Genomic DNA, 27844 nt, shown 5'->3' on the forward strand with positions numbered 1-27844 from the left:
GAGGAGGGGGGCCTAGAAGCCCCGGATGTGGCAGTAAGCCTCGAGGCTGGCGAAGAGGATGTACAGGAACCAGAGGCCCAGGAAGAGCGCCGTGGTGGCGAGCTTGGGGCCCCGCGGGCCGCCCAGCTCGCCGCCGATGTGCGGCCGGCGCCGGTACAGCAGCACGGCGATGCCCACGAAGGCGAAGACGGTGAAGAGAGTGACGGAGAAGGCCAGCGTGCCGGTGCGCACCTCGAACGGGCGGCCCTGCACCGCCCAGTACACGGCGGCCACCGACCAGGCCACGCCCAGGCCCAGGAACACGTTCACCGCGTTGGAGCCCGTCACGTTGCCGATGGACGCGTCCGCGCACTGGTCCTGCAGCGCCGCCACCTTGCTGGCGAACGTGTCTGCGTGGGCAGAGACACGGCGGTCACAGGGGCCCAGCCTGTCCCCCACGCCAGCTTTCCAGGAGACCCCGACACCGTCCCCGGTGCCCCCCCCTCCCCCCGGGCAGACCCCGCCTCCCGCGGCCGCAGCTCCCCGCCCAAGGCCCTTGACCCCAAGCAAGCCACAAAGTGGGTCATCATGCCGGTGCCGGGCGCTCTGCAAGACCCGCCGCCTGCTTTCTCTGGAACTCGCTGCCTGCTTTCTATGGGACTTGTCTGCATCCAGTGGTATCCACTGCCTACTTTCTATGGCACCCCCTGCCTGCTTCCGGTGGAACCACTGTCGGATCGCAGTCTCTGCATTCAGTGGGGTCTGCTGCCTGCTTTCTATGGGACTCGCCGCCCGCTTTCCATAGGAATCGCTGTCTGCATTGCATGAACCCGCTGCTTATTTTCTACTGGCCCCATCACCCCATCGCCAGCTGGTGGGACAAAACAAGTGTTTGGTTCCACCCACACGCAACCCCCTTCCCGTCAACTCCCCACCTGGTCTCTGTCCAGCACGCAGCCCCGTTTCTGCGGCCTCCACCCATTTCTCAACATCTCGCTAAAAAGTCAAGTCTCCGGTATAGAGCGCAGGCATCGGAGAGCCAGTCACAATAGCTGCTTTCTGGGGCGCCTGGGTGGCTCAGCGGGTTTAGGTGGCTGACTTTTGCTTTCGGCTCAGGTCGTGGTCTCACGGCGGTGAGACGGGGGCCCCCCCGAGTCAGGCTCCACACTCAGGGCGGGCTTGGAGCCTGCTTGGGATTCTCTCTCTCCCTCTCTCTCTCTCTCTCTGCCCCTCCCCCGCTGTTCTCTCTCTCTTTCTCTTTCTCCAAAAATAAACATGAAAAAAAAAAGTTGCTTTCTACAGGCCCCGCCCCCTGCTTTCTATGGAACCCACTGTCTGGGTTCTACATTTCCCAATACCTTAGTTCTACGGGACATCCCAACGGTTGCTTTTGGGGAGGATTCCGTTTACCTACTGAATCTACAGGACCTCCCCGCCTGGTTTCTCTCATGCTCCCTCATTGGTTTCTGTGGGGCCCACCATCCAGGTTCTGTGGGATTCCACCACCTTATTTCTGCACAACCTTCCTCTCGGGCTCTACTGCTGGGCTTCTCTGAGACTCTCCCCGGACAAGCGGTTTCCCAGGGGGGTTACCAGGGATGGAAGTGCCCAGGGCCACGAAGACTACGGCGTTCACAGAGTCCTTGAGGCCGACGGTGCAGCCAAAGTGCGAGGCAAGGTCCCCGATGAGGGCGGTGAGCAGGCCGATGACCAGGATGCAGACGCCGAAGCAGGCCCAGCCGTGGCAGTACTCCGTGGGGGGCACGCAGGCAAAGAGCACCTTCCAGAACACCGTCAGGAAGTGCATGACGTAGTCAAAGCAGGAAGGCAGCCGTTCCTCCCGGGACCCGTCCTCCTCCTCCTCCTCGTCCCCTGTGGGCACACGACCCAGCTGGGGCACACACCCAGGCCACCTTCTTCCTGGCCTACAGAGGCCCCCCCCCCCCCGTTTTGTTCAGTAAAATTCTGCTCTATAACATGCCTTGCCTTCCCAGAATTCCTTGCGGCTAGGAGCCCAGATACCAATATTCGCTTTTCCAGAATCCCTCGGTGCCGGAGGCCATGTGCTTGGCTAAAAACATCTGGCTTGCCAGGATCCCTTGCCGCTAGGGGTGGCCACATCCCTAGCCAAAAAAAACCAGTCCTTTTCCCAGACGCCTTGATAGCTGCCATTTGCAGAAAGCCATTTCTACAGCTGGAAATATTGACTTCCTCTGACTCATTGTAGCTAACAGTAGCCACATACTCAGCTAAAGGTACTTGTTTTCCCAGAACCCCTTGCAACAGCAGCCATGTGACCCAGCCCGGCCAGGAGACCTAAGTGGAGGGCTTCTGGAAAGCTCTGGCTTTCCTGACACGGGCACTGTGTCACAGAGGTGTTTTCTCTACGCTGTAAAGGATGCCTCACTGGCCCTTCCTGGTGCTCGTATCACCTGCTGTGACTGAATGTGACCTGTCCTTGACCTGCCACTTGGGACGTGTGTCAGGGGAAAGCCCACATGGAATGTGTCGTCTACCTTGCCCTAAACTGAGAAGCACAAAGCAATGAATGAGAAGCAGGAAACGAATTGAATGGGCGCTACGCCTGGAAGGACGCCGATGAGGAAGAGGGTAGTCCTCGATCAGTCGCGCAGAGCAAGTCCAATGTGAAGCAAAATGCAGGGAGCCACGGCGACGACGACCACCCAAGCTCCTCTGAATTGTCAGCCAGCAGAGGACACACTGACGGATTCGGGAATTCGGGTCATCTGTCCCTCTCCCACTTTTCCAGCTCACTTAGTCTCTTGTCTTGTTTTTTTTTTTTTTTTAAGTTTGCAAATGCTTAACTGAGTGGTTTCTTCATTCTTCGCGCCATCTTTCAAAGAAGGAGACTCCTGCGGCGACCCCAGGAAAAGTGGAATTGGACGCTCCAAAGCAGCAGGCACGCTGCCCCTTCTTGCTACCCTACTTCCTCTTCCTCCCCGCCTGGAATGCGAGCTTGACGCCTGGGGATGCGGCAGCGATTTTGCCACCATGTGGGCAAAGGTTGAGAGTGGGAAAGAGAAATGAAGAGGGAGCCTGGGCATTTAATGATGTTACCGAGCTGCTGACTCTTTGTTGCCTCCTACGGATTCCTTTGTTCTGTGGCAAAAGTAACCTCCAGGGTGCTTCAGCTGCCTGTGGTTGTGTTTTCTGTTGCTCGCCGCTGAATGCGTTCCTCACTGGCCACGGTGAGACGTGGCCGAAGTCAGAGTGGGGAGAACGCGCTCTTGGCAGGGAAGGGCTGCTATCACTGCCTCTCCCGGGGGCTTTTCCCTGCCCTGCTTCAAATCCTGCCTTGGTTTCCCACTGCCCTTAGACCGAGGCCCACATTCCTGTGCTTGGCATTCAAGGCTCCGGTCTCTGCAGACTCCTCCAGCCTTTCCCATAGAGGGAGCCTCATGGTTACGCCTGTGGCTCCGGAGCCACGTCTCTGGTTCCAAACTCCGGATCTGCTGCGTGATCCTGAATCCGTGTCCTAACTAACCTCTCTGAGCCTCCGCATGCCTATCTGAGAAATGGGAGTAAAAACTGGACCTGCCTCAAGAGGGGGCTGTAACGACTGCATGAGGCGGGCCACGTAAAGTACTCTCTGCGCAGCCCGGGGGCGAATCTCCAGCCTGATGGCTGTTATTGAAAGGCCCCTTCTAGTGCCTGGGGAGATTCACGCGTCATCCAAGGGGGTGAGACCCGCCCCTCTCCGTCAGCCCCTCAAGCAGTTTCATGCTCCCGGCAAGGAGGCAGGCGCACGTGTTGAACAAAGTGCTCAGAATGATCAAGGACCGAGCTGGAAACTTGGGGAGCATTAGCTGACTCAGGCCAGACAGGAAATGGACTTCAAAGGCTGCCTGGCGGTCCACGGTCCCCATCATGACGTCATCATCAGGATTCTTACCACTGGTAGGGTTTTACCCTCCCCCACTCCACTACTTCCTCTGATCTAATGGGTTGCTTCCTACCGACCCACCAGCTGAGTCACCTCCACGACCACCACCGACCACCGTCTCGCACCCCGCAGCCTCAGTTTTGTGCTACCCTCTCTTCTCTGCTGAGCCCGGAGGGAGTGCTGTCTCCCCATGGTCCCTCCCGTCCCTCGTCACCTCCTCCTGGCCCACCTCCTGCCAGCTGGACAGCTTCAACTCCCCCCCCCAACCCCCCATCCCAGCTTCTCCTTCCTTCCACAAGCTCCCTCCGGCGCCTGGAGCTTCCCCCATTCAAAATGCTCCGTGGTCCCCCCGCCCTTGCACCGAAATGACACCCCAGCTCCCTGCGGTGGCCTACGCGGACCTGCGCGGTCTGGGCTCTGCCCACCTCCAGCTCCTGAGGCTGTTTCTTCACGCCCGAACCTAGTCACCCTCCCCAAACGCGCCACGACCTAGGGTACTTGCAAACTCTGTACTTGGTTTCCCCCTCTGCCCGCAACACCTCCCCGTCTTCTTCCTCCTCCTGGCTAACGCTTATCCCAATGTGAAGACGCAGCTCAGAAGCCTCCTCCTCCAGGGAGCCCTCCTGGACCTTCAGGCTGGGTCAACCTCCTGTCTGGGTTCCCGCAGCAACCTGAGGTCCCCTGGCCCAGCCCTGCCTGCTCTGGGTTGTCACTGTGTTGTGGCACGTGTGTCTCCCCCCACTGGACTATGAGCACTGTGAGAATAGGCTTCATGCCGTCATAATCATCTCTTTGTCCCCAGCAATGTCGTGCACAGGGCTGAGTCCAGAGGATCCCCCAGAAACAGATATTGGAGGGTGCCTGGGTGGCTCAGGCAGCTGAGCCTCTGACTTTGGCTCAGATCATGATCTCACAGTTCATGGGTTTGAGCCCTGCGTCAGGCTCCGTGCTGACAGCTCGGAGCCTGGAGCCGGCTTCGGATTCTGGGTCTCCCTCTCTCTCTCTCTGCCCCTTCCCTGCTCCCTCCCTCTCTCAAAAATAAAGATGAAAATAATAATAATAATAATAATAATAATAATAAAGAAATAGATATTGAAAGAATGTGGCTTCAGAGAGAGACATCACTTCGCTTCCTGGTATATTTCCATTCCCAAAGCCTGGTTTGTTTCTATCTCCCTGTTCAACCACAATTCCTAGTGTATTTTCAGTTCCTACAGTTAGGCCTCTCTGAAGGAGGCCTGATGTTGTATAAGGGACAGAAGCCTTGAGCTCCAGCTCATTCCCTGTGGGACTTCAGGCCAGTCCCTCGTCTGCTGCTGGGCCTCAGTTTCCCCAATCTGTATCACAAAAGGGCCAATGTTGGTCTCCCAAGACTGAACCTGTGAATCCAAGTGCCACGGTGTCTCTGGCCACAGGGGGGCAGTGTGGGCCCATCTGAGACCCAAGGAAGGCGAAACCCGCACAGGTGGGAGAGAGCTGGGATGCACCTCCGACCCTGACTGTCTCCGTGGCAACGGAGGCACCCAGGCTGTCTGAGGAGGCCATGACATTTAACCTGTTCCCACCCTCCAGCCATCTGACGCCAGGAGAAAGCCCAGCTGGGACCTCTCCTCCCCTCAGCTCTCTGCCTCCACCCCTCCGGCTGCCTTTCTCTCTGTGTATCCCTCTCTCGCTCTTTCTCGGTCTCTCTCTGGCCCTCTGCAGTTTACTGACTTCATTCTCTACACCTCTCATGTTCTCTCCATGTCTCTGTCTCTCTCCGTGATTCTCTGCACCTCTCTCCTTGTGTGTGTCCATCTCTCCTGTTTGTATCTGTTCCCTATCTTTCCCTGTTTCTTTCTTTTTCTTTGTGTCCTTGTTCTCTTTCTCTTCTCTATCGTTCTCTGTCCTCTTCTTCTTGCCCCTCTTTCTCTCTTTCTATTCATTTCTCTCTTTTCCTCCCCAGCACTCTGTCTCCCCATCCCTCCCTCTCTCTCCTCTCTCCTCCCTCCCCACTTACCTGCGCTCACTGTAACTGCCTCTAAAAACTGTTCCCTCCATGAATGGGTCCCAATCACCAAGGCCAAGTTGGTTTTCTTGATGAGCTTATCCACCGTGTTCTGAGGATGAAAGGGAGGGGAAGAGACCATTGCCTGTGACCACCTCAGCGCGTCCCTGAGGCTCCCTGAGGAACATTGGGGTTGGGGCTCACAGCCCAGGGGTCCTCAACCTCCCCACACCCCAGTTCAGAGGCAAGAAGGGAAAAGGTGGTGTTGCTGTCCATGGTGCTGGCGGAGGAATGGGCTCGGACCCTAGATCACCCTCCTAGTTGACTCTTACCAGACCTTCCCCAAGACTCCAGGAAGCTGGGGTCCCCAGAAAGTCACCTTAAAATCATATGACTCCTCGATGATGACCTCCAGTCGGCGGTTTTCCCCAAGAACTGGTTTGCCCATCTCTGCTATCCTCCGAGCCTCCTCCTCCTCGGCTGTCAGCTTCCTGTCCCCATCCCCTGCAGCATGAAGGATGGGAGTTAGGCTCACTGGGCCTGTGATGCCCTCACTATCTGTTCCCACTGAGAAAGAAAACTCTGTCAGCTGTCCCTTAGGAAGCCTCTGCGGTGGCACGCCCCCAGCCTGCCCCCGTGTCCCCATATGACCACCATCTTCCTCAACCTAAGACCCAGCTGGTCCATGAAGTTCAGCTGGTAGGCTCTGGGCTTCAAATGGAGGGAGCTTCAAATGGTGTGACCCCAGGCAATGCCTTAGCCTCTCTGTGCCTCCGTGCTCATATCTGTGAACAACAACAGTAGCCACCTATGGGTGGTTGTGAGGGTTTAAAGGAGTTACTTCATGTGTGGTGCTTAGGGCTTAGTGCCCGGCACACATAAATAGTCTAAAATGTTATTTCCTTTGTTAAAATCGCCAACACCGTCATCACCGTCCCACCCTCGTGGGAGGAGGCCTTGTCTCTATATCTAAGCTCTGAAAAACATCTTCGAGTGTGTTTGAGGTGGTGCGGAAAGAGGGGATAGCCAATGTTGGTACAGATCTTGGACCCAGACCCACCTATAGCTGGCCCTCAGCTCACCTGTCTCCCCAAAGCATGGTGGTCCTTTGTTCCAAGCCCAGCACCAACTTAACCCTAACTCTTAGAGGAATGCCACCCCAACCAGGAACACTCTCAGAAAACTCTGCCAGCAATGACTTTTATTGTGGTTAAGCTTCTGGGATTTGGGGGCCTATTTGTTACAGCAGCTCCTATCACTTACCCTGACTAATGCAATCTTTAGTCTGACCCTAATCCTAACTCCAAATCCAGATTCTGATCTCAACTCCCAAACTACTCTGTCCCTTATGTTCAAGCAGCTGCCCCCACCCCTACCCCAATCTCTGACCCTGGCCTCAATTCTAACCATAACCGCCCCCCCCAAACTCACCTCAAACCCCAGCTTAGGCTTTGATCTAAATCTGACCCCAATTCTAATCTGACCCCACCACAAACCCAGATGGGATCCTGACCTACCATTCCCCCAACGTGCACTACAAACAAAACATGATCTTGGCCTCCTAACCCCCAGCTGTAGCCCCAAACTCAATGGACCCCACCAACTCTGAGATCAACTCCAACCCTCACCCAGCTCCGAGTCTGCCTTTATCTCACCTCCAACCTGCCTCAAATGTGACCTCAACGGGTAGCTTGAGGCCATGACCCTCCTCCCGAGACCCCCCTGCAGTCAAAGCCCGGCGGTGACTCCACTCACCTTGATTGAGCAGCAGAGCTGGGGAGAGACAGAGACAGAGAGAAGGTGAGATTGCTTCCCTGGGAAGCTCGGATCTACGAGCCTGAAGGAGCAGCCACTAATGGAGCCTCTGAGGGTCCCCCCCACACACACACACACCCTGGACCCCTTACCTCTCCCACAGCATACCTGTCACCCCTCACCTGAAATCCCTCGCTTAAGCCACTGTGGCTGGCCCAGCTCGATGAAGAAATTATCCTTTTTCTCATATTCCTCGTCATCAACTATCTTCACCTGAAGAGTTTTCCTGAGCGGAGAGGAAAAGCACCCAGCATGAGGCCCCAGCCCGAATCGCCAGGTAACTCGCCACTTGCCCAATTTCTGGAGCGCCCCTCCATCCCAGGCCCTGCAATTTCCCCCAGGCTCATTCCCTCCGTTCCTCTGGATCTCTGTTCAAACCTCTTTCTTAATGAAGCTCACTTCCCCCACCTTCTTTAATATTGCAATCCATCCCTGTCCCGACCTCAGCACGCCTGGCCCCCTTCCCCTGCTCTACGTGCGCTTTGTTCCATATCACTTTCTAACAAACCATCTAATATGTTTATTTTGTTTACGGTTTGCCATTTGTCTCTTCACATTAAAATGTAAGTTCTCAAAAAAAAAAAAAAAAAAGTAAGTTCTGGGCGCCTGGGTGGCTCAGTCAGTTAAGCGTCAGACTGACTGCAGCTCAGGTCATGATCTCGTGGTCCGTGAGTTCAAGCCCCGCATCAGGCTCTGTGCTGACAGCTCAGACCCTGGATTCTGCTTCAGATTCTGTGTCTCCCTCTCTCTCTGCCCTTCTCCTGCTCACGCTTTGTCTCTCTCTCTCTCTCTCTCTCAAAAATAAATAAATATTTTAAAAATGTAAAAAAAAAAAAAAAAGTAAGTTCCACCAGGGCAGCGATCTTTGTTCATTTATGTACTTTGCTGCACCACCCCCGCAATGCCTAGAGCGGTGCCTGTTCCACAAACATTTGTGAACTCTGATCCTTCAGTTCAGGAGGCCCTCTGCTTCCTGCCCTCTGTCCTGACCACATTCTGAGGATTAACTGAGCGCTGATTGATTTTCTCAGCATCCGCACTGCTATGGTAACCAGGGGGTGCCGGCGGTGGGGGGTGGGGGGAAGAGCCAGGAGTTATCCATGCCCTCCAGGCACACAGCCCACCCCCCCTCACTCACAAAGACCCAGAAAACCCACAGCCCTGCCGCTAGCAGCCCTTTCAGCTGTAGGAACCTTGAGGCCCGGCCCCAGAACCCAGAAACACAAACAGCCAGCCCACACAGTCACCCAGCAGAAGCCAATCAACACCGCCCACACCCACACACCATCACACCCCGCAGCCATTCCCTATGCAGTGGCAAAATCACACAGACCAGATGCCTGTTAGCACAACACCCCCACCGCAGCCTCGGCGACTTCGCCAACCTGCAGAGCCCCACTGTGGTTCCATGTAGACTCTTCCTTTCTTACATCTCGCCCGTTATGGCTCTCGGGTGTCTGTTTATTTTTATCCCCTTCAGTCTCTCTCTCTCTCTCTGTCTCCATCTCTGACCCTGTCCGTCTCAGTCTCTTCCCAGCTCTCTGCCTTCCTTTATCTGTGGTCCCCTCTCCCTGTCTCAGCGTCTGCAGAATGGAACCACCAGTCACCACAATTCAAGCAAAACGCTCTCCATCAGAGAGTCACTCAATGGACCCATCTCAACACACAAACGCACAGGATACAGCGACACCCATGTAGAGACAGATGCACACAAGATGGCCATGTGGGGACATATGCCCACTTCCACCCTCACCCCCTTCTGGTCTCAGGATATTTTAATTTTCTGTGGGCAGAAAGAAATGGCCACCCCCAGCCTCAGAAGTGGACTGGGAGCTGTCCAAGGTTCTGGAACACCGTGGCGGGAAGCAGGGTCTCCTGAGACATTCTACTCACACACCCTGACATGTGCAGACAGCTGTCGAGCCCGCGACACGCTGACAGGGTGATACACACACACCTCCGACGCTCACTCTCTCGCAGACACGCCGGGATCCACTGACGCCCGGTGACTGACACGCAGTGACACCCATGCCAACTGGCATCCTGACGGGCGCGCCCTCGTGGAACCCAGGGAGGAGAAACCCACCTGGCAGGGGACAGCGAGAGGGACTCGGGCTAGACTAAAGCAGGGCTTCCCGAGATCAAAGGAAGCAGCCGTGCTCCCCAGGCTGACCTTCTGTCACCCTCACGTGTGCCCTCCTTGCATCCTGGAAACCCCACTCTCCAGCCCTTCCCAGCCTCTGAACTCGGACCGGTCTCCTTCGCAACCCTGTCTTTTGTCCCTCTCTCTGACCCAAACTCTCTGAAGCATCAAGAAGACCTCTCCTCCCCCGAGTTCCCCTCAGTTTCTCTCAGTAAGAAGGTCTCTGCCTCTTCCCTTCGGGCTTCCTGGATCATAGCCTCTCAATCCCTCTCCTCTCTCTCCACGTACTTCTGTGTCAATTTCCTTCCCCCTTTGTGTCAACGTTCCTGTCTTTCCGTCTCTTTCTTTCTCTGCTTCTGTTACTCTGTCTCTGTGTCTCCAGCTCTCTCTAGGTCTTCTCTGTCTCTGAGCGCCTCTCTCTCTCTCTTTCGCTCTGCATTCTCTCCCCGCCACCCCATCTCTGGGCGTCTCTCCTCCCCTTCCGTGTTGATCCTCCCTGGGGCCACCCCTCTGGCCCGGCCCCGGGCTGCTTCCAGGCACCTCTAATTAGCGCCTGCCCGGGAAAGGAAGGATGTGTTTCCCTAAATGCTAATTAGCCTCCTGTTCTCTGTCTTCTGAAGCCACAGCTGGAAGACTGGGTGGGGGCAGGGGTAGGGGCGGGGGCAGAGGGTGTCCCAGCCTGGGGAAGCCGTGTGGGGGAGGAGAGGGCCTGTGGGGTCGCAGCAGCAGGAGGGAAGCCGGTTAGACTACAGGGAGGACCAGGATAAGCAGAAAGACAACTCTCTCCATTCCCCCTGCCTCTAGAATGTGACAAGTGGGGTCCGGGATGGTGCCCTCAGCCCTCAACCCGAGTTCTCAGCCCAACGCAGGCAGAGAGGCAGATGGAAAGGTACGGAGAGGCCTCACTGAAATATAACCCGGGTCAGCGAGATACTGGGGACCGAGATCCGGAGATTAACGGAGCCCCAGAGAGGGCCTGCCAACAGCGAGACACGCGGAGACACGAAGGGAGGGATGGAGAGGCGGGGAGAGCAGCGAGGAGCTGAGCGGAGGCCAAGGCCCAGAGGCTGGGAGGGGGAGGGGGCAGGGAGCGCGGCGGGGGCTCTGCTCGGTGGGAGGAGCGTGGGCGGCAGAAGGAGGGAGACAGACGGGCGTGCGGGGGCGGAAGAGAGCAGGCAAAGGGGGGGGGGGAGAGGTGGGGGAGGCGCCGAGTGCACGCCAGGCATGCGGCGGGGGATGTGAGGCTGCAGGCACACAGAGGGGACTCGGGCATCTGTGCAAGGGGGTGGCCGCGTGTCTGAGCGTGAGACCACCCCTGACTGTGCTCTAACGCGCGTGTCTGTAGCTTTGTGATTCTGTGTGTGCCGGTGTGTGCGTTGGTGTGACTGTTATCCAGGCCACTTGCCCCGACCCCACCCGCCTTCCCCAAATCCCAGTCTTCCAGTGTCTTCAGGGTCTCTTCAGGCCCTGCCCCCACCTTCCCAGGCCCTACCATTCCTACTCGGTCTTTTTTTTCCCCAAAGCCTCGCTCACATTTCCCTTAAGTCTCCAGCTATTTCCCCAGAGCCTTCCTCCTACCCACAAGCCCCACCCCTCCCCTAGGCCTGCCCCAAGACCCGCCCCTTCATCTTGGCCCCGCCCCGGCACTCCTGTCTCCTCCCTCCCCGCCTCTGTCCCGCCCCCTCCCTAGGCCTTGCCCCGCCTCTCACCAGCCCCCGCCCACTATATGGACACGCCCCACCCACTTCTCAAGGCCCGGCCCCAATTCCGTGGCCCCGCCCCTCCCGCGCCCCGCCCACCTCGTCCGCCGTGCCCGCGACCTCGGCCCCGCCCCATCTTCCCGCCGCGGTGCCCCGGGGCTGCCGGCCGACGCGCTCACATGGTCTCGTCGTCGCCGAACTCGAGCTCGCCGCACGCGTCCTCGTAGTGCACGCCGCCGCCGCGCGCCGTGCCGTCCACGGTGCGGTACGGAAGGCGCACGGTGCCCCGCGCGCCCGAGCTGCGCACGACGCGCACGTCCACGGTGCCCATGCACTCGCTCACGTGCAGCAGGCGGTCCTGGAAGGAGAAGATGCCCGCGTGGTCGTCGTCCAGGATGGTGACGGTGGCCAGCAGTGGCGCCACCAGCCGTCCCTTCGGCCGCCCGCCGCCGTCGGGCTCGAACATGCCCTGCGCGTCGCCCACGCGCAGGTTCAGCAGCCGCACGAAGAAGTGTTCGTCCTCCTCGAAGATGTCGTCGTCGATGATGCCGATGCGCAGCTCCTTCTGTGTCTCGCCCGGCTTGAACACCAGCGTGCCCTCGCTGCGGCGGGAGGGGAGGGGACAAAACAGGGGTGAAGGTTGGTCAAAGGCTCTTTGCGAGGGAGGGGAGTCAGGGTAGGCTTCCTGGAGGAGGGAAAGGCGCCACCGAAAACTCACAAGTACGAGACTGGCCCGGTGTTAAACACATAGTACTGAGGGTGAGTCAGGGGTGCAGAAGGGGAACAACGTAAGGGTTGGTCTCTCCCACCATGGAATCCGTGAGGATTAGGAGCGCCAGCATTAAATAGATAACTCCACTGTTTAACTTGGCTCATTCATTCAACAAATACTCCCTTGAGCACCTGCTCTGGGCCCTGTGCTGGGCAGTGCTGGGAACACAGTGGGGAAGAGGCCCTTCCTTCACGGGGCTCGGAGGCCTGTGGGAGAGCCACATCACAGTGACAGTTGCACATGTAATAAGTTATTTACAGTTCATTCATTCCACAGGTATTTGTTAAGCACCCACTGTGTGCCAGGCACTGTTCTTAGTGTTTCTTGGGGGAAACAGCAGCAAAACCAGATCAGAGCAACATCCCTGCCCTGGTGGAGCTTCTATTCTAGTACAGGAGGCAAATAAACAGCCAACATTATATAGAATGGCAGGTGGTGATGGCGCTATGGAGAAAAATAGAGGAAAACAGAGGAGAGGGTAGGGCGCGGGAAGGCGTTGTGTTAGGATGTCAGCGAAAACTTTTCTGAATGGTGACATTTGAGTAGAGACTTGAGGGAGGTGAGGGTGGGAGCCGTGTGGAAGAGATCTGGGGAAAAGTATCCCTGGCAAAGGGAACAGCCAGTGCAAATGTCCTGAGGCAGGAGTCGCTTGGAGTATCTGAGGGATGTATCTGAGTATCTGAGAGGCGGCCAGTGTGGCTCCAGTGGAGGGAGTAAGGGGAAGAGGGAGATGAGATCACAAAGGGAACAACAGGGCAGATGTCACGGCTTTGGTGGGCTACACTAAGGACTTTGGTGCTTATGCCGAGTGGGATGGGAAACATGAGAGGCCTCTGAGGAGGGGAAGGATGTGAGCTGGCTTAGATCTACAAGGGCATCGGTTGTGTCTCTGAAGCACATTCGAGATACCCTATAATGGGGCAGGGGAGGGGATGAGCGACGTCGGAGTGGTCCGAGTGAAATTTTGAGGGGACAGGAAATGATTGGGCTCCTGGCAGGGCTGTAGGCATCAAAATGACTCTGGGCTGTAAATGCACCTTGACCACCTATAATTTCCCCTCCCGGTCCTCCCCACCACGCGCCACAGGCACCGGTGCCAGGGCTATGTGATCCAGAAGTGTCCTCTATCATTACTGTGGTCACTTTCGTGAGAAAGAGGTCCCGGGCTCTAATTCTCCAGAAGAAGCCGGCTCTGTGGGAGGCGCAGAGGGACCCCAAGGTTCTGGCAAAGAGGGAGAACCAGATGATAAGCCTGGAGTGGACAGAGAAGGGACTCCCTGTCGTGGCCGCCTTCAGCTCGGGAGACGCTGTCCATGGTGGCCAAGGCATCCAGCCCCGTGAGCTAACCTGCTCCAAGCCGGGTTCCGCTGCTGTGCCAGCTGCGGGATCTCGGGCAGTTAGGATGTGCAGCCCCTCTGAGACTCAGTTTCCCGATCTGTAAAGTGGAGCTAATAACCGTGCCTACCTCCTGGTGGTGTGATAAGGACTGAGTTATTATGCAAGGGAAGCACTCAACCAAACTTAGCTAGTGATATGTGTATATGAAGATTAGAATCTTAGAGGGGCGCCTGGGCGGCTCCGTTGGTTAAGCGTCCGACTTCGGCTCAGGTCATGATCTTGGGGTTTGTGGGTCTGAGCCCTGCTGATGGTGCAGAGCCAGCGTGGGATCCTCTTTCTCTCCCTCTCTCTGTGTCCCTCTCGCTTCTCTCTGTCCCTCTGCCCCTATCCTGCTCCTGTGTGTGCTTTCTCTCTCTCTCTCTCTCTCAAAATAAAGAAACTTTAAAAAAATCTTAGAATTCTAACGTTATGGGATGTCAGAAACATGACCTGAAGGGATAGTAGAAGGTGGGGATGTTAGGACCATCTTCGCCAAATGATTAAAGTGGCATCAGAAGCAGTGGGGCAGGCGGGCGTCATGGGCCTCCTGATATCATGCACTGAGGAGGACACAGCATCACTTACGTGAATTCCTGCCAAAAAGTGCGCCCCCTGAACTGAATCATGAGGAAACATCGGACAAAGGCCGACTGTGGGCTGTGCTAACTGGCCTGTCTTCAAAAGCGTCAGGGTCATGAAAGGCAGAGAAAAGCCAAGGGATCGATATCCCGACTGAAGAACTCTAAAGAGACCCGACAGGGACGCCTGGGTAGCTCCATCAGTTAAGCGTGCGACTTCAGCTCCGGTCATGACCTTGCTATTCACGAGTTCGAGCCCCGCATCGGGCTCTGTGCTGACAGCTCGGAGCCCGGAGCCTGCTTCGGATTCTGTGTCTCCCTCTTTCTCTGCCCCTCCCCCGCTCACGCTCCGTCTGTCTGTCTCTCTCTCAAAAATAAATAAACATTAAAAAAATCTTTTTTTTGTTAAAGAGACATGACAACCAAATGCAACGTTGGGTTCTGGATTGGACGGGCAAGGAGGGAGTGTGTGCAAATAATGTCACAAAGGATGCTACGGGGACAGCAGGAAGATGCAAACAGGGACCGTAGATTGGGTAGTAATATGGATTCGGTGTTTACGTGTCCTGAGCGGGACGACCGGACTGTGACTGTGGTGGTGGGGCGGGGGTGTCATACATCTTAGCAGATGCACGTGCGAGTATTCATGGGCGAATGGCCCTGCTGTCTGCAACTCACTGCCATATAGTGGCACAACTATTAATACTCTTACATATTAACTGGAAGGGGTGTGTGAATGAGCACAGGACGAAATCTGCACAACTGGTGAATCTGGGCGAGGGCTATAAGAGGGTTCCCGGAACCATTTTTGCAGCCCTTGTGTAGGTGTGAATTCTTTTTTTTTTTTTTTTTCCAAAACGGAAGGTTGGGAAGAAAAAGGACACGGGGATTTTAGAAACCAGGCGTGATGGAAATATAGAAGATGGGCTTCCGTTTCAACACTGGATGCGCAAACCCTAAGAAGACGAAAGGCTTTGGACCATCGCATCTGAGACTGGTTGGGGGCACGGATTAGACTATCCAAATGTGGGGGCTGAGCCTGGGGGGCTCAGTTGGTTGAGTGTCCGACTTCTGGTTTCGGCCCAGATCATGATCTCATGGTTTGTGAGTCTGAGCCCCGCACCGGGCTCCGCGTTGAGCCTGGAGCCTGCTTGGGATTCTCTCTCCCTCTCTCTCTGCCCCTCCCCTGCTCATGCTCTCTCCCTCTCTCTCAATATAAATAAATAAACTTAAAAATATATATATCCAAATGTGAGATTCTTGGAATCTGAGAACTTTAGACCCTTGGCATGTGAGGATTACGGGGGCTTCAATCTCAGAATCTTGGGACAGCTGTGCCGTTTTGGTGCCTCGGAGATCATCTTTAATTTGGAGAAACTGGGGCGCCTGGCTGGCTCACGCAGTAGAGCATGGGACTCTTGATCTCGGGGTTGTGAGTTTGAGCCCCACATTGGGTTTAGAGATAAATAAGTAAACGTTTTAAAAACTGGGAGAAACTGAGGCCCATCGACCACCCTAATCTCTATGATCCCTGTGGGCAAATCAGACAAAGGCATCCCTTCTTTAGGACACTTGGTTTCCATGAATCAGGACATTAGCACAACAGACATACAGGTCTGCAATGTCCGCTCTGTGAACAGAGCTTTCTTAGATGGGGTGCTCTTATGCAGTGCACAACCTCAATAACTGTGCGTGACAGCCCTGATTGCCCACACTGAGGCAGGAACTTGCCTGACGAACAGGGTCCAGGGCTAATCTTGGAACCCAGGTGCCCTCCCTCCCAGTCCCGGACCTAAGCAGCCTTTGAATGGTGATGCCAGGTCTGTGAATGTCACCTGGGATGGGAGAGCAGGGGCCGAAGGAAGATGTCACCCTTTCCTCGCTCTTTGGTTCCACCACCGAGCAGCATTTACTGTTGCACTTCAAACATCTCAGTACTGAGGTCATTTGCAGTTGAGAAAGCGGGCTCTGATTCCGGCAGGTGATACCCGCACTCGCTTCCTTCTGCAAAACCTTTGGCGGGGGGGGGGGGGGGCGGGCAGTGCAGACCAGGGGTGGGGGTACGAGTGCAAGAGTGAAGAGGCCGGCTAACGGCAGACACCTCAATCTGGCGAATGCCCTTTCTTCCCTCGAAGGAGGCTGGGAGGCGGGGAATGGTAGCGGGAGGTTGGAGGGAGCAGGTTGCGGGTGGCCAAAGGGATCCCGTGCTCCAGGATGACGGAAGGAGATCCTGAGCCCCACTCGGGAGAAGGCAGGGGGTGGGCTGAAGGGCAGGGGAAGTGAATGGGGACGGGCCCGATACGAGGGTCCTGGACTGCCCTAGGTGGGGGGAAGTGACCCACAAACGCCCAAAGCAGTGGAAAGACGCGAAGGCGTGACAGCGGCACGCAGGGGAGACTGGGCTATCCGAGGTGGCGGAGGGAAAGATTGGCGAAACACAGCACTCAGCCCTAGGACGAGAAGCGTTAAAGGGAGGCGGGATGGGCAGGGCAGCGGCAGGAGGTCGGAACCAAAGATCCTCCAAGAGTTCGGCCTCAGCTCTACTCCCGGAAGGGAGTGAAAGGGAGGCGTGGCCGACTACGTGGCCAAGGGGACCCTGTCAACAGCGCGGCCACCAGCACTGCCTCCCAGTCTCTGCTCTGCTTTCCTCACAGCCCTCGCCACTGACATTGTACGTATTCGGTGTCTGCTTCCCAATGGTCTGTCTCTCCCGCGAGAGCGTCAGCTGCCTTTGGGCAGGGCCCGGACGTGTTGCATTCACGGCCGGTCCCCACTGCCCAGGTCCGTTCCTGGCGGGTGGGAGACCCGTGAGAAGTGTCGTCATTACCGTAGGAAACTATGAGACACCTACGCGTCAGCCAACAGAATATACCGTAAAGCTATCATTCTATAACCCACGGTCCGTGGGTTCGAGCCCCGCGTCGGGCTCTGCGCTGCCGGCTCGGAGCCTGGCGCCTGCTTCGGAGTCTGTGTCTCCGTCTCTCTCTGCCCCTCCCCTGCTCACGCTCTGTCTCTCTCAAAAATAAGCCAACGTTAAAAAATATAGGGGGCGCCTGGGTGGCTCAGTCGGTTAAGGGTCCGACTTCAGCTCAGGTCACGATCTCGCGGTCCGTGACTTTGAGCCCCGCGTCGGGCTCTGGGCTGATGGCTCAGAGCCTGGAGCCTGCTTCCGATTCTGTGTCTCCCTCTCTCTCTGCCCCTCCCCCGTTCATGCTCTGTCTCTCTCTGTCTCAAAAATAAATAAACATTTAAAAAATTAAAAAAAATATATAGTCCCTGACACATGGTAGGTGTTCAGCAGGAATTGCCGAATGGGGGAAGATCACAGGTCTGCTCAAAAAGAGGGCAGGGAGCCGGGCAGCGAGACTCAGGAGGGTGCAAAGGGTGTGTTTCTCCGCGGCAGAAACCAAGGACCTGGGGCTCATTTGGGCACTGCCTCTCTCCTCTTATCTCATTTAGTTCTCCCACACGGCGCTTACCAGCCCCCTGATGTTTTTATGTATTTAATGGCTTATAACCTTATTGCAACTTGAGGGTAGGGACCTTAGCTGTCTTGTTCTCCATGGTGTATACCCCGCAGGCATATGGTAGGTGCTCAGTAAACCTTTTTACTTTAGTAATGGTGTGTGTGCGTGTGTGTGTGTGTGGAGGGGAACCTGTTCCAGCAGGTGACAGTACATGTCATGGAGCTATAATCATTAACCCAGGGTGATGTCAACCCCCGAAACCCACAGGTAGATAATAAACATGGGAAGGCAGCCTGTGGGCGGGCGGCGGCCACGCTATGTGGCTTGTCTAGCAGCGTGTGGCAAATGTCTACAAGAGTGTCCCAGAATCGGCCACCTGGCAGGGGGAGGGGGTGGGGAGGGCGAGAGACTCTCCATGTCGGCTCAGGCCATGATCTCGCGGTTCGTGGGTTCGAGCCCCGCGTCGGGCTCTGTGCTGACAGCTGGGAGCCTGGAGCCCGCCTCGGATCCTCTGTCTCCCTCTCTCTCTGCCCCTCCCCCGCTCACACTCTGTCTCTCTCTCTCTCTCAAATAAAAAGCATTACAAAAAAAAAAAGCAACAGCAAGAGCGAACGGATGAGCGAGCGAATGAGCGAATGGTGCAGGCCTGCGCGCGCAGCAAGGGGAGCGTGGGCGCCGGAGGTCGCCGGGAGACCGCTGGGCCCGGGGCCGCGAACTGCCGACCCACCTGTACTCGTAGTCGGAGCCGGCCTTGGCGGAGCCGTCCTCGGTGCGGTAGTCCACGTAGAAGGTGCTGTTGCCCTCCCCGCCCTGGCAGGTGACGGACAGCAGCACGGAGCCACAGTTCTCCAGGCAGTGGTAGAGGCTGGGCTCGAAGAAGATGCGGCTGGCGCCGTCGTCCTCGTCCTCGCCGGGGCCGTCGGCCGGGGAGGCGCGGCGCGAGGCGTCCGCCGCGTGTCGCCGCAGCACGTTGCCGGCGCCCGTCATCAGCCGCGTGGCCTGGATGCGGTAGAAGGCGCGGCTCTTCTGCTGGTGCAGCAGCGCGTAGTAGTTGGCGATGCCCACCAGCTGCTCCAGGTCCTTGTCCGGGTGCTTCTGCTTCAGGTCCTTGAGGATCTGGATGACCTCGCGGCGGCTGGCGTCCAGCTCGCGGGCCTCGGCGGGGCCGGGGCCCAGGCCGCCCGGCTCGCCCGGCACCTCGGCGCCCACGAACGTGCCGTCCAGCTCGATGCTCTTGGGGGGGTCGCCCTCGGCGCCGATGATGATGCCGCTGCGCGGGTCGGTGCGGTAGCGCTTGTACACGTACTTGTAGAAGAGCAGCCGCTTGTCGGCCATCCAGGCGAACACCACGCACACCGGGAAGAAGACGAGGGTCAGCAGCGCCTCCCACACCTGCGGGCGGCCGCGCGGGTCAGGACCGCCGCGCCGCCAGGGGGCGCGCTCGCCGCCCGCCGTCGGGCCGCCCCCCGCGGCTCCCTCCGCCCGGCGCCGGCGGGGGAGGGCGGGGGGCGTGGTCGCCGGGCGCCCCCTCTCCGCCCCCACCCCCACCCCCGCCCCCCCGTCCCGCGTCCGTCCCCATCTCGGTCCCCGCCCCGCCTCGCCCCTCTCTGCTGCGCTCTCCGGTCGGCTCGTCTCCGCCTCGCCCCGTCTCCCTGTGCCGCTCTGTCCAGGCCGTCGTCTCCTTCTCTCCCTGCCTCCGTCTCGTTCGGTGTCGGCTGGTGTGTGCCTCTTCCCAGGGGGCGGAGCCTGTGTCCCTTCCTGCCTGTCTCTCCCTCCGGCCTTTTCGCCCCGCTCGGTTTCCCCTGCACCCCTCCTCACCTGGGACGCCCGGACTCGTCCAAACCCCACCCGCCACCCGGGGCCGCTCACCTCTTCCCCAGGCTCCCCGATTCCGCCCCCCCCCCCCCGCCCCGCCCGCCAATGCAGCCTTTGCCGGACTCTCCTTCCTTAGAATCCGTTTGGCCCTTAGGGACGGGACTCTGACTCTCAAAGAGGCACAAGTCTGGCTCCTATCACAGCCCCATAAAACAAGCTCCTCCTGTGTTTACATGCTGTATCTCCCCAGAGAGACAAGGCAATGCAGAGTTCAGATCCTGCTTCTAGAAGCGGCAAGTGTGGCTCAGCCTCTTGCCTGTAAAAATGGGACCGGCCCCAAGACTGGATGAGCTTATGTACCCCTAGCGCTTAGCACTGTCGGTTCCGGACACATGGAAAAGAGCTCAAAATTAACATGACCATTATTCTACCTATGCAGGTCCAGGACTCCTCCGCCCATGGTCACCCTCCTCATTAAAGATAAGGAGGAAGAGGTGAAAGTTTACCATCAGCTGGCCCCCGGAGGGATCTTTAACCCGGGCCCAGAAGGGAAACTATCTTGGAAGATCCAACCAATCCTCACACCCCCACCCTGGTCGCTGGGTTTCCTGATGGCTCAGAGAGAAGGCAGGAGCCTCACAAAGCCAGCAGGAAGGTTTGTGAAAGGCAGCTGAATTTTCTACACAAGGTGTAACGTGAACTCTGGCCTCGGAACTGGCCACTGTGTGTAGGGCAGGGGAATGCTCCCGTAATCAGAAGACCATCTCAAACCTCGAAGATGTGCTTTCCTCCCTGCAGGTAAAGAAAAGGTGGATTCTAGGAGGCTCACATCCTTTTTTCCAGGGCACCCACTGCGGATGGGCCCACGGACCTGCCTACCCTGCGGGAGAAGTGAGACAGGTTCAGTGCACAAGGACACCCCCAAGAGGGGGGGCTCTCACCAATCTAGGGGTGCTTGTGGGTTGCCACCGTGACCGGAGAGGGGGATGCGGTCCCAGATGGCGACATCCAGCGACTCATGGGGTGGTCCCACACAATACAGAATTGTCCCACGTCCTGCCTCACTTCGGAACCTCCTGCTGGAGGGGCGCCTGGGTGGCTTGGTCGGTTAAGCGGCTGACTCTTGATCTCAGCTCAGGTCATGATCTCACGTTTCGTGAGTTCGAGCCCGGGCATCGGGCTCTGCATCGACAGCACAGGACCTTGCTTGGGATTCTCTCTCTCCCTCTCTCTCTCTCTGCCCCTCCCCAACTGGTGCGCATGAGCTCGCTCTCTCGCTCTCTCAGGTGAAAAATCTTCTAATCGTCGGAGCCTAGAACTCACCTCTGTTATATATATATATATATATATACAAAGTATTTTCCTGTAGGGTTTAATCTATGCTGAATACGCTTATTTTTAATCTTGTAGCTGTCCACTCCTCTGCTCAACTCCTTGCATGGCTTGTTTCCTGATCTTTTTCTTCCTCTTGAGCCCAAACTTGTTCAGGATAAGTAGGTGCCAGCAGCTGGCTCCCCCATCACGACTTTTAAAGTGGCCATGCCGAAGCGCTTACATGTGGAAACGCGCATTGTTCTATTAGAGATTCCTTTGGCCAACGGCACAGGCAAGTTCAGTGATGGGAGGGATAGCTCGCATTGACTCTGTGCTAGGCCTGCTGTCCCGAGCTCTTCCACGTGTGGTTTATTCGATCCCCACACGGCCCTCTGACGTCAGTACTATGACGACACCCAGGTGACCGGTGGGGAAACTGAGGCACAAAGCAGGTGAGGAGCTCGCCCAAGGGACAGCTGGGAAGCAGCAGAAGTGGGGTTTGACTCGAGCGTGTCTGGCTCTGGGCTCCACGCACCAAACCGCGAGACTCTCGAAGACCTCTCTCTTACTACGTAAGTATTTCACATCAGCAAAGGGATATTCCTATCCCTCCTCCGGCCGGCTCATGGTGTCTAAAATCCTTGTCCTAGTTCTGCTCTAGATCCTCATCAGAGACCACTCTGAAAACCCGAGTCAGGACGCCGTCCTCTTGAATCGTGCTTGAGAACTGTGTGATGTCTCCTTCTGTACTTTTCACCTCGGCAGCCAGGAAACTCACCATCACAGCCGTGAGTCGACTGCAGCCAACTGTCTCTCTCCCTCTCTCATCCCTGTCTTCTGGTGCTACTATCTCTCCCTCAGCTCTCTGCGGTTGCTGGTCCCTCGGTTCTGTTTCTATAACACCTGCGAGGAATTTTTATGCTTCTAGCACTCAGCTCCTTCCTGGACATGCCCCTATAATTGGCAAAACCTGACAGATCTGCATGACTAGACTGTGCACATGTGTGAAGGAATTCTGGGTAGCCTCAAATAAATTATGCATGTGTGTGAACGAACTGGGCCAGACCCATAAATAAATTATGCAGATGTAGGTGGCAGTCTTGGGGTTGTGGGAAATGAATTAGGCAAACGTCTTCCAGGGAGACTTAGCGGAGCGCGGTTAAGACGCTGGACAGACGAGAGGCGACTGGTTATGTGAATGGGGGGGGGGTGTAAGTTACGGAGCGGTGGGGCCAGCTTGTGTCTCACTGTTGGAATGAATCGTGCAAAGTGGTCTTTGCAGCGGACTCGGTTCATGCCTGCGTTGGACCGGAGTGAGTGTAAATTTCAGCGATGCGGCATAAGTTATCCTAACATCAGAGATCGATTATGAATGATGAGTGAATTTTGCGAGCCACGGCTCCATAGCTGGCAAATACCTAGCTAGGCTGTGACCGGTGGTAGCCATTGCAGAGATCACGAGGACTCTGTCAACACGTATGGCACTGTTAGAAGAGCTCAAGCCATTCCTTCTGGACGGGTTAGAAGAGCTCAAGCCATTCCTTCTGGACGGGTATATTGCAAAATGCCGCCCCCTCTGGGCAGATGAGCCCTTTCCAGGTGCTGCGGGAGCCCTCCAGACATGGCGTGGGCGCACTCGATGGACTCCGGCCCCAAACTGCCTTCCCCGGCCCACCGCCCTTGTGCACAACCTGCACAACCATACCTGGTGGCCCTCCCCGATGTGAGCATGCATTGCTGCGAACGCATGAACCAAGTCTCCGGGCCCAGGGAGCCACCCCTCTGGATTCTGCCGACGTACGTGCCCCGAGCAGGTGCCGATGGGTCCTTGCTCACCTGGACCACGCCGGGGGAAAAGACGGCAAGGATGAGATAAAGCCAGACGTAGGCGAAGATACTCCAAGAGGCAGTGACGAAGAAGACTCTCAAGTGCTTGATCTTGCGGCTCTCGCCGGCTGGGATGACGTAGATGCACACGGCAATGACCACAAACATGTTGAAGGCGGCGCTGCCCACGATGGTGCCTGGGCCCAGCTCGCCCGCCTGGAAATTGTGGCCACAGACCTCGATGACAGACAGCAGGATCTCGGGGGCTGAGGAGCCTAGGGCCATGAGCGTGAGGTTGGACACGGTCTCGTTCCAGATGCGGACGGTGCCCACGCTGGTCTCGCCGTTGGCCTTGGTGATGGTGATCTCCTTCTCCTTGGACGTGATGACCTCGATGGACGCCATGAAGCGGTCGGCGATGATGGACACGCCCAGGAACATGTACACCATGGCCACGAAGTAGACCACGGCCCGCGCCGCTTTGTCACCCAGCGACGGGTCATCAGGCTCCCAAACGGGCAGCAGGACCCCCGGCTGGCAACGGTTGGAGCCCTGGCAGCCCCCTGTGCTGGCATCGCTGTCATTGGCCGGGGGAGGTGGCAGGGAGGGGGTGGGGGTGGCCGCCCCCGAGCACAGGGCTGTCCCCAGGAGGAGTGCAAACCCCACTAAGGCCAGGGGAGCCATGGAGGGTGTCGGGTCCTGTGGGGGAGGAGGAAGAAGTGTGGGGGAGGGGCACACACCCCGCCCATTCACACGGGGACCCCCGAGGCTTGCTGGGGGCTGGGAGGGGGAGGGTGGGGACAGAGGGAGCCACAGAGGGACAGGGACGCAACGAGACAGAGAGCGCCAGACAGAGACCGGGAGAGGAGGATAAAGACAGACGGGTGTCACAGGCTGCTGGCGGAGTGGACGTTGCTCTCGCCACTTCGGGGAATTGTGGCTGGGCGTCCTGCACCCTACTGGCCGGCAGTTTCCGCCCCCAGGTACCTGGGCACCCAGGAGCCCTAGGACGCGTGTCTGCCCGAAAGCCACGCACACGACAATGTCCGCGGCTGCCGCTTTGTTTCTAACAGCGTCCCTCCGGAACCCGCCCGGATGGGATGCCTGTCAGCAGCAGACGGAGAAGTACAGCTCGGGGGGGGGCGGGGTGGGGGGCAGCGGAACGTTATGTGGCCCTGAAAAGAGAACGGGCTGCGGACCCGCCCGGCCACACAGACGAATCCCACAGACGGACGATGGATGGATGAAGCCAGGCCCCAAGTGACACAGACCGGATGATTTAGTGGGTGAGGCCAGGGGCTGGAGGCCCTAAGTTCGTGAGCGGAGTCTGGTGGCCTCAGAGGGCTCCTGTGCAGGGCCTGGGCTTTGGCGGGTGCTGGGATGTCCGTCTGCCTGTCTGTCTGTCTGTCTGTCTTGTCTGTCTGAGGTGGGGCTGCAGAGAGACTGCTGGAGGGTCTCTGGCTCACATCTTTCCCTGCGATGCTGGCAGGTGTCTCTCCCAACTGAGTCTCAGAATACTGCGGCCCTCGCCCTGGACAAGGTCTCGTGTGGCCTGGCCTCCTCATTCCCTCTCTGGCTTCATCTCTCTCCCCTGTCCCCCTTACTCGGTGGCCCCGGCCACCTCCGGGTTCCTCACATGCTAGACAAGTTCTTGCCTCAGGGCCTTTGCGCCTGCTGTTTCCCCCTTCCTGAGACCCTGTTCACTACATATTCACCCTCTCTTCTCCAATTCTCTGCTCAGACATCACCCTCCCTGAGCTCTCTATTCAAAATGACACCACCCCACTTTGGCGAGGCCCTAGGGGTCTCCTAGATGAGAGGGCCAAGGCTCAGAGAGGTTAAAAACTCATTCAAAGCCCCCAGCACCAACGCTGGCTTCATTTCTCTCTCTGGGAGTCGCCCCAACTCCCAGCTCCTGGGCCTCACTCTTATGTTGCCATGGTAACCCAGTAGCCTGTCTTGAAAAAGGGTGGGGGGTACTGAGACTAGAAGGAGAGGTCTGACCCCTGCTTTGGCCACCAATCTCAGTTCTCCCAGTAACTTCCACTTCTGTCTGGAAGTTCTTCTCCGAGTCTAACCCACAGCCTGCCCCCAAAACACGCCCACGTACTCAAGGGCTGGGAGCCCGCTCCTCTGGGGGAGGGAGGCAGAATGTTGGCAGAACATCCCTGAGGAGTGTGTGTGGGGGGGGGGGGCGGGGAGAGGGGGGATTCTTAAAGGGCCACCGCACAATTAGCCCCCTCAGCAAGGCCCCTAAGGATACATCTAATTAGCAGCCCCCTAATTAGCAACAACTTAGGCATAATGACAAACCCACCAGGATCCAAAGCAAAGACTCACGCTCTCTTCTCTCTCCCTTCTCTCCGGCTTCCAGGAGAAACGAGGGCCACCTGGGAGTCAGGAATTCATCTCAAGCATCTAACTCCCTCTCTCATGGGAGGGCCAAGGCCTGGAAAGTGCCCCCTCACATCTAACCACCTGTCCCTCCTGCTGAGGTCCTCAAGGGAGGCCAGAGTCAGCCAACGAGGGGGGGGGGGGTTCTCATGCCTGCCCTCCTTCCCAGGGGATGGGCAAAGCATCCTGGCTCAATCCCTTTTCCTGCAAAACCTGAGGCCTTAGGGGAGTGGGGGGGGGGCGGTCAGGAAGAGAAAGCACGAGATAAATATTTGTGAAATGAATGACCAAGAGGTCTGAGCCCTGTCGCTGGGGACAGCTGGACTTTCTCTGCTAAAGGCGCCTGTCTCTGCCTCTCTTCGTCCACCAGCAGCCCTGAAACCTAATCTGGGTTTAGAATCCGGGGGCAAAAGGATCAGGTTGAGGCCAGGGTAGGAGTCCGGAGGGCAGATGATAGCATCTCCCGATGTCCCCCCACCCTCGTGGGCAGGTGCCCAGCTGGGCCAGTGGTGAGCACCCTGGTTCTGCCTCACATGCCTCTCGGGGTCTCAGACACCTCCTGTTTAGGGCGGGATTGTAAGCGTAAGGGAAGGGGGTCCAGTCTGGCCTTGCCGGGTGGGACCCCCTCCCTCCCTCCCTCACGTTGGCGAGCGGGGTCATGGTTCCTGGTTGTGCTTGGTGGGGCCAGGGCTTGCCTGCTGCGCTCCTCGGAGAGACTTCAGAGGTGGGGACCCGAGCTTCTAAACACACCCACTTCCTGCTCCTGGGTGAACCGTGTCCCAGCCTGGGGGTCACACATAGTCTCAGTGCTCAGGGCTACCATGCACGGATGGGTAAACCGAGGTCCGGAGGGAGAAGAGAGCTTGGCCAGGTCAGGCAGCTTCCACTCCGGGGCAGCGGAGGATGGAAAGTCAAGCCATGGGACTCCGAACGAGGTGCTCCTTTGAACCCATCGGGCCCCACGTGGGTACTCGAGGACCTCACCCCGTCACAGCGGGGGCTACTGCGGCTGGGCTCACACCTCTCCCCTGTCACTCACTCTCGCCCACCTTTCTGGTCCCCTTCCCCCCCAGGAAAGAGGAGGATGTATTGGCCAGGGACTTCCAGACTCAGAGGGGCCCTCCGGGAGCCCCCGGGGGATGGGGATCCACCCCCACGAGGGATGGGTCTGAGGCTGGTCTGCCCTGAGGAGCGATGGAGGTAAGGCTGCAGAAAGGACCGGCCTGATCCGCCCCAGGACGTAGTGCTGTGCCTGGCGGAGGAAAAGCACTCAGCAACTGTCAAAAGGATGGATGAGGCAAGCGATGAACTGGACAACCAGCAGACAAGGTATAGAAGTCAGACTGCAGGAAGGACCGTCCAGTCTACCAGAAGAGGGAGGAGAGGAGCTCTGTCCTCAGGGGAGGGATGGGCACAAGCCTGCCGAGAGGATGGGCGGGAGCTGGGCAGAAGGGAGAGGAGTTTGGGGGACTCCTTGGCTTCTGGGGGAGCCCACTCTGCAGGGGGTGGGGATCTTCTTCCTCCAGGTCTCCCCCTTGCCAGGGGCGGGGACAGAGGTGTGTAGGAGGAGAGTGAACCCGCTACCAGGGAAGAGAGAGAGAGACAGAGAAACAGAGACCGCATACCTACAGACAGAGATGGAGAGAAGGAGAGGGGCAGGGGAGAGAGAGAGAGAATGAAAGAGAGTGTATGTGTGTGTGTGTGAGAGAGAGAGAGAGACCCACAGAGACAGGAGAGTCGGAGACACCGGGGAGCAGAGACAGGAGGGAGGGAGAGACACAGATGGCGAAAGAGGAAGGCAGAGAGAAAGAAACCAAGGACTTAAGAGACAGAGCCCCCGAAAGACACAGAACAGACCCAGGCACAGAGGGACACAGAGGGACAGAGGCGGGAGTGAGGGACTGACAGACAGAGACACAGGGGAAGGGACTCAGAGAGGCAGCCAGACTCTGCAGGACAGGACCCCCGAGAGATGTGGAAAGACAGACGAGACCCAGACGCAGGAAGGCGGGGGCGGAGGGAGAGAACACGAAGGGGGGGCTGCCCCAGACGGGCTGGGGTGTTCTCGCTCCCTCAGTACCCAGGAGGCACCCCCTCCCCAGCCGGCCAGGCTCCCTGGGACCCAGGAGGGGCTGAGGATGTTGGCTGCTGGCGGTGCCTCCACCCCACAGAGGGGACCCGGTATCCCCGCCCGGAATATGCAGCCCCCCACCCCCCATAAATGAGCTCAGGGAAGAGCGGCTCCTGGCTCCTCACATGTCCCCCTCCACCCGCCTGGGGCAATACCGTCCTTCCTCCACGCTCCCCCCCTCCCAGAACTGGGGGTCTCTTACCTGCAGCTACAGCCTGGACTAGGTCCCCCTAGCACTGGGCTGGCGGTGGTGGGCGCCTCCGCCCGACAGAGAGGGAAAGAGAGAGACAGAGAGAGAGAGAGAGAGAGAGAGAGAGAGAGAGAGAGAAGCTGGAGACTGAGAGGGAGAGCCGGGGAGGAGGGGAGGGAGAGGGGATAGAAGGAGGAGAGGAAGAGGGGGGAGGGACACGGGGGAGGGGGAGTCAGGAGAGAGGGAGGAGGAGGGACGGGGGAGAGTGCTGGGAGGGAGGAGGAGCCGGAGAGGGAGGGGAGGAGGAGGAGGCGGGGAGAAGGGAGGCAGGCGACAGGCGGGGGAGGCTTGGGGAGGGGCCTGGAGAAGAGGAGGTTGGGGGGAGCCCAAGCCTCCCACCCACCCTGCAGGTTCAGCACTACAGGCAGGGGACAGCGGCAGACGCGTGCGT

At 57.9% G+C, this 27844-nt stretch overlaps 1 protein-coding gene across 2 annotated transcripts; it reads right to left on the reverse strand.

Annotated features, from left to right (window-relative positions):
- Positions 1-27720, reverse strand: SLC8A2 (solute carrier family 8 member A2). 2 transcript variants are annotated; one of them, XM_027037921.2, is made up of 10 exons: positions 27406-27633; positions 22688-23377; positions 18450-19114; positions 11708-12130; positions 7808-7911; positions 7626-7643; positions 6250-6374; positions 5883-5982; positions 1573-1851; positions 1-389 (listed from the first exon to the last, which is right to left on the reverse strand). In XM_027037921.2, exons 2-10 carry the CDS (start codon positions 23360-23362, stop codon positions 13-15), a joined length of 2766 nt encoding a protein of 921 aa, XP_026893722.1. In that variant the 5' UTR covers positions 23363-23377; positions 27406-27633; the 3' UTR covers positions 1-12. The 2 variants fall into 2 exon arrangements, with proteins under 2 accessions (XP_026893722.1, XP_026893725.1); XM_027037924.2 differs by having other exon boundaries at positions 266-389; positions 1573-1759; positions 27406-27720.
- Positions 27721-27844: the final 124 nt, after the last annotated feature.

This window comes from Acinonyx jubatus, chromosome E2 (genome assembly GCF_027475565.1).
Source record: "Acinonyx jubatus isolate Ajub_Pintada_27869175 chromosome E2, VMU_Ajub_asm_v1.0, whole genome shotgun sequence".
Taxonomy (NCBI): Eukaryota; Metazoa; Chordata; class Mammalia; order Carnivora; family Felidae; genus Acinonyx; species Acinonyx jubatus.